The sequence below is a fragment of the Gaeumannomyces tritici genome (assembly GCF_000145635.1).
Source record: "Gaeumannomyces tritici R3-111a-1 unplaced genomic scaffold supercont2.3, whole genome shotgun sequence".
Lineage (NCBI taxonomy): Eukaryota > Fungi > Ascomycota > Sordariomycetes > Magnaporthales > Magnaporthaceae > Gaeumannomyces > Gaeumannomyces tritici.
In genome coordinates, this window is record NW_008804547.1 from 5,055,444 (window position 1) to 5,061,389 (window position 5,946).

The 5,946-nt window shown below is 56.9% G+C and overlaps 3 protein-coding genes across 3 annotated transcripts in view; all 3 read right to left on the reverse strand.

Annotated features, from left to right (window-relative positions):
* Window positions 1-12: 12 nt before the first annotated feature.
* GGTG_06818 (hypothetical protein) lies at window positions 13-1,009 on the reverse strand (the record flags this gene model as incomplete). Its single annotated transcript, XM_009224640.1, has 3 exons — window positions 13-268; window positions 344-832; window positions 907-1,009. 2 exons carry the CDS (start codon window positions 1,007-1,009, stop codon window positions 345-347), a joined length of 591 nt encoding a protein of 196 aa, XP_009222904.1. The 3' UTR covers window positions 13-268; window position 344.
* Window positions 1,010-1,125: 116 nt separating this feature from the next.
* Window positions 1,126-4,634, reverse strand: GGTG_06819 (hypothetical protein; the record flags this gene model as incomplete). The annotated part of the gene is made up of 8 exons (XM_009224641.1): window positions 1,126-1,383; window positions 2,225-2,428; window positions 2,672-2,852; window positions 3,510-3,755; window positions 3,824-4,087; window positions 4,204-4,326; window positions 4,399-4,459; window positions 4,583-4,634. The coding sequence occupies 8 exons, from the start codon at window positions 4,632-4,634 to the stop codon at window positions 1,234-1,236; spliced, it is 1,281 nt and encodes a 426-aa protein (XP_009222905.1). The 3' UTR covers window positions 1,126-1,233.
* Window positions 4,635-4,976: 342 nt separating this feature from the next.
* Window positions 4,977-5,946, reverse strand: part of GGTG_06820 (hypothetical protein) — a 6,191-nt gene continuing 5,221 nt past the window's right edge. The window contains exon 6 of the mRNA XM_009224642.1: window positions 4,977-5,940. Within this exon, the coding sequence (XP_009222906.1) occupies window positions 5,064-5,940 (877 nt within the window). The 3' untranslated portion in view covers window positions 4,977-5,063. The remainder of the gene's footprint in view (window positions 5,941-5,946) is intronic.

Consider the following 5,946-nt stretch of genomic DNA (forward strand, 5'->3'; position numbering starts at 1 on the left):
GGGGGGTAAAACAGGCCACAGAGCTATATTGGGAAAGAGAACGCCAAGAATGCATGTATGGAGCATATATACATAAGGACTGTTTAGGAGAAGTGGGGGATGAAGAGGTATTCATGAGAAAGGCACAGATAGCAGTATTTGATTATATCGTTATGCCAAATTGGTCTGGTTAGGTGGCCACCTATCAGGTGAAGATGGGAGGCCCAGGGATGGTGTACGATGTAAGCCGGGGGTAATAAATGCTAATAAAAACACCGGGGTCGTTGGCCTGCGGCAGAAAGTTTTAAGCTTAGTTTTTATGGTTTTGCTGGGCGATAAAACTGCGGCACATTAAGGGACGCACCTTATAGGCGCCCGGGAAGCTGACGGTGGTGGGGGTCTTGGTGCCGGTGCCGCCGACAACGTTGATTTGGGCGCACTCCAATGTAGAACTGGGCGCCGCCGGGGCTGCTGGCGCCGTGCAGGGCCAGCATCTCGGCGCGGAACAGGTACTGTCCCGGGGCGATGCACTGTGCGATCCGGACCTTGTGGCGGCCCTGGCCCTGGATGACCTTCTCGGTGCCCCAGAGGCCGGAGCGGCCGGCGGGCAGGCCGTCCTCCTGGATTTTTAACCATCCGCCGCCGAAGTCGGCCTTACCCCTTTTCCGGCACCCGCCGGCCGACAGCATCACTACCACTCGCAGCGCTTCACAACGCCCCGGCGCATACATATACGCCCTACCGCCGATCGCCCGCTCACTAACAAGGAGTGCCGGAATGCGGCCCGAACTCCGTGTGCCCTGGGCTTGCCCCTTGGTTTGATTTGTTAGCCGCCTCGATAGCAACATGTAGCCTAGTGTCAAGCTTAGGTAGCGCTAGCACGTCGTATGCCCCCTGGGAGGCAGGGACTGGTAGATCCCGACTTACCGACGTTAAATATACTCTCTCTCCCGTCTGCGGTGATGCGCGCCAGTTTCTCGTTAATGCGTTGAAGACGCATTTCCAGATTGTAAGCCGTGTTTTTGATCATCTTATCGTAGCATCACTTAGAGATGGACCCGAGGACGGACGGGTTTATGTAGAGCCTGTCGGAGGATATGAAGACGACGACGCAGGTGCTGGTTGTGACGATCTGGGTTAAGGCCCACAGGCCTTGACCCACAGACCAGGACCCACACGGTGGACTATTATCAAGACGCGCTGAACGTGCGCCGAACACCGGAATCCCTTCTTTTCCTTCCCTTCTCCTTCAGATTAGGGTCTTCGTTCGTAGCGCCAATAGACAGTGTCCTCGTCTTCGACCATGGCCGTGACACTGGTGAAATAGGCGATGGTGACGACGAAGACGCACTCTTGCCACGGGAACGCCTTGCGGAGGCGTGCGTGGAGCGGGGGGAGGAATCGCTACCGAAGTCGGACTGATGCAAAGGCGCGGCTGTCAGCAAGAAACACACGGTTGATTCTGCGCTGAATTGCAGCATACGATCGACACGATGTCGGGTTGCTGATGCCGCGAGCTGAGGGATCTGGCTTCTTAGATAAAAGCGGACAGAAGCAACAACGGGTTTTTCCACGCCGTGTGCTGTCTTTTGTATGGCAGTCGTAAATGTGGGCAGTCGCCACAGCAGGAGACGGAGTATTCCTTGGACGTTTGATAATAGAACCGCGCCTGCTATTTGGTGACAATTCAGATGGTTTCCACTTTTGCAGAGCAGATACCCGTTAGGCTACAAGGGTGGACGATAAGGCGGCATGGCGATAATGATTCCACGCCGCTGCCTTGGCGCCAAAACCATATGGAACGGCGTACACCGATTTACGTGACGCGGTGGAGGCGAAGGCCGACAAGGAAGAGGAGAGGCGGAGTACCAGACGTAGAAGCCTGCTGGGGAGTGTGCTTCGGACGACTTCTGTCCAGCTGCACCAGAGCAGGAGCTATGATACTTTACCGGCCGCGCACAAACGCAATGGTCAGCCGACACACTTTGCCGCAATCGCTGAGATCCACAACGATCTGCTCGCCTCATCGCCCACTAAGGAATTCGTCGTTGCCAGGACCACAGGGAAATAATGTCCAGCACCCCGGTAGCCCGCGACGCGGCGAGAAAGGGACTTTCTGGCCGTTAGATCGGGGTCCGACTTGAACGGGGCCCTTCTTGGTAACGCCAAAATTATCGACTGCGTTTAACGTCCTGATTGTGCTTGTACCCACGAGTACCGGTGATGTCGATTGCGTCGGTCGTACGTGCTTGGAGTCGAGGTCCGTGAGGTAAGACCAGGGCGCGGCGTCGACCGGTGCGCGGTCGCATCGGCCGGGGGCGTAAGGCAGCCGGTTGGTGATCAGTCGACGGCTTCGGCGCGCTAGGACAGCATCGAAGCTGGGAGCCAGGGGATCCGGGCTGGCAAGGCGGGGGCGTATGCGGGAGAGCGTTTGATGGCGGGGCTTTACCTACCAATCGTTGCCTCACGCGGCTGTTTCGCAGCTCGGGGCTGATGGACGGCGCTAGAGGTGTAGCAGGTTTGGAGCGTGACGACCAGTGGCAATTTGGCTCGCAATCCACGAGGTTTATGCCGGCTGTCCCTGCACCACACTGCTACGATATAGAAAAACTCGGCAACATCATCCTCCGGCTACTAAGCGACATACTGCCTCCTCGTCCAGTGCCAAGCCGCGGCGGCCCAGATCTCATACATCTGCTTTGCCGTCCTCCCGTTCTCCATCCGGAAGACCCTTGTCCACCTTGTCCGTTAGGGCCGTTTCGGTCACGTCCAAAATCGACGGCGGGTTCTCCCCGTGTTCTCTTTTGCCCGCCTCCTCCCAAGTTCGTCCCATTGCGGCCTTGAGAGCGTCTCCATGACGACAGGGGTTGCAGCTGCGTTTGGTTCAGGAGAAATGAGCGATCTTGTGGGTGCCAGTTGGACGGGACAGAGGGAAGGTTGGGGCGCCAATGGTGTTTGCCAACCAACCCTCCATCAGAAGCGGTCCCCAGCCACCTCGGTATTCGATTGTGCACGTATGAAATATGTAAGGTACATACATACATGCATACACAAGGTAAGTGGGTGCATACATAACTCTGACTACCCACCCAAGCCTTTCTTTTTTCCTTTCCATCTTCTGTTCTTCATTCAGGGGGAGTAGTAACTGATTTGCCGAGCCGATTCCCCTTGTCCTCATTCTGCTGCCTCTCATTTTCGGCCTCCATTTTCGCCTCCGATCTCTCACGTGCTGTCGCACGGAGGTGCCCGAGGACCCCGACCTGCGCCTACGATTGGGGGCGTCACAGGCAACCACCGGTCATCACGGCCAACAGGTATGAACGGCCAAACAGAGCGACTAACGGCGGCAAGCTATTGGGGTGTTTCGGGGTTCCCCGAAGGCACGGGCCGATGGCAACTCGTCATGCAAGCACCGGCCCATAATGGCGACCGCCTGGGCCATCCACCCGCCCGACCATTTATTTCTGGGTGGACGGGCCGGTTTACTCTATTTCTTGGCCGCCTCCGAGCACACCTAGAATCCCACCTACAGCTGGTGGCGCGAGTGGTAGACGACAGGGTCTGACGTTTCGTTGAGGAGGACTGCACCGCGGGCGGCCGAGTAAGCAGTATTTGCTGGCTTGATGTCGTCATATGTCCCGCTCTCCCGCTCTGAGAGATAGAGCACTGTGAAGGGGAGCCCAGTGATTATGGTCCGGCCGTCTGGCACACTTTTCGATGTACGGATGGCACGCCTGCTGACAAGAGAGCGAACAGCGTAAATGGGCACACCGGACCTAACGCATAAATTTTATCAACGCTTAGAAACACTTTTATCGCGCGGATATTACGCAGCGATTTTCACTTCGCATCGGCGAACGCAAGGGGTGCATGGTCGGCCCGAATGGCATTTGCTCTAGCAAACAGCCGCAGGTGTCGTATGGGCAACCACACTATTCGACCGTATAACTGGTAGATAATGTCATCGCTTTCTCCACGCACGCATAAGATCCGGAACATATGTCCGCATTGCAGGACCTTCTCGCACGGCGTAAAGCACTTGAATCCCTTGGCAGCCGCGTCGACGGAGCGTGCGACCTCCACGACGTGGTCACAACTAGGGACCTTCCTATAAACACGGACCTTGCAAGGAGTCTTGTTCACGCCCAACGTTTGGTAACACCGTAGTTTGTCGACTCGATGTCCACACGGGAGAGGCACGTCATTGGCCGGAAGATGCTCCACGCGCGAAACCGAGTTCGCCGTGAAATACGGACTAGCACGCCGTGCGTGGGGTTCAGGCCAAGCTTGAGCGTGGCTTTGGCGTCGTCGTTTTCCACCTTGAAGACGGCTACACCTGGGATCGAGCTACCAAAGTTATCCCCGCTCACGCTATCAAGCCGGTCATGTTCATCTCACGCTGCCTCTCCAAGCCGGAACTGTCCTACAGGCCGTTGCCAACGCTTCAAAGCCCGGCCGCCCGTTCCGCGTTGCCGACGGACTGTTGTACAATAACAACAACGGTTAGGAACGCCTTGTCATCCCACAGCCTTTTATGGGCGAGTACCTTCGTGACGTGCACGACGACAAGCACCGCTTCGCATGTCGCGGGCTGAATACTCACTATAGCCGGGCAGAATCATGGTGCGCTTCGACGTCTTGCAGGTGACGGTCATCAGCGCGTTATAGGTATCGAAACCGTTGTAGTGTTAAGGGGTGCCTGCTAAGGGTACAGTTGGGAGCGCCGTCACGAAGTCAATCGTGATTACGCTAATGCTGATAAGGAGTTGATTGTTCTGCCGGTTCATGCTACAATCGTGACATTAGTTGATGTACTGCTTAACCCGCCGCTTTTTAGCACCGAAGTGCACGTTGCTGAGCGCTTCAAGCATCCAAGGCCGCCATCGACGGTTAACCCGAGAGGAAGAACCAGAGCGTTGAGTTGGCAATTCGCCACCACGCACAGCGGAGCAACAACGAGCCCTGGGTTAACGTTATCGAACATTCTAGCATCGACAGCACAGATATAAATTCAGAGTACCACTTTGGACCCTTCTAAAGCAAAGAGATAGAGATAAATAGTTATATATTTATGGAAATCAAGACTAGAGAGACGAGCTAGATGAGAAGGTTGTATCGGCGAGACCGATGAGGACGACGCGTCCCGACTGGGTCCCGATAGCCAGCATCGATCGCATCACGGCCGACTCTCGCGGTCGGTGCCCCGGTCGGTACGCCAGCGGCAGCCACAGCACCCTGTGCAAGCCCCAGGTAACCCATAGGCCGTCGCTTAGCCCAATGCCTTTCTGATCGGTGCGCAACGGGTGATCGGATACGGCGACTGCCGGCTGCGCTAGCGGCGCTTTTGCTGTTTTTTGTAACGAAGGTGATATTAGTGGTGGATGATTGGGGGAAAATCTGCCGGCATTGGTGAAGAGAGAGGAGCTGGTGGCATCGAAGGCGAGATGAGTAACGGTCGTGCCAACATCAAGTGTCGTGGTACAGTCGCCCGTCGCCGTGTCCCAGAGCTTGACGGTCTCATCGTAGGACGCCAACGCGACCGTCTTGCCGTCGTGCGCAAACGCGACCGAATAGACCCCGCCGCTGTGGCCCCCGAGCGTCGCTCGACAGCGGCCCGTCGCCGTGTCCCAAAACTTGACGGTCTGATCGCTGGACGCCGACGCGACCGTTTTGCCGTCGTGCGTAAACACGACCGACTTGACCCAGTCGCTGTGGCCTTCGAGCGTCGCTCGACAGCGGCCTGTCGCCGTGTCCCAGAGCTTGACGGTCTTATCGCGGGACGCCGACGCGACCGTTTTGCCGTCGTGCGTAAACACGACCGAGTCGACCGAGCTGCTGTGGCCTTCGAGCGTTGCTCGACAGCGGCCCGTCGCCGTGTCCCAAAACTTAACGGTCTTATCGCGGGACGCCGACGCGACTGTTTTGCCGTCGTGCGTAAACGCGACTGAGAGGACGTCGTCGCTATGG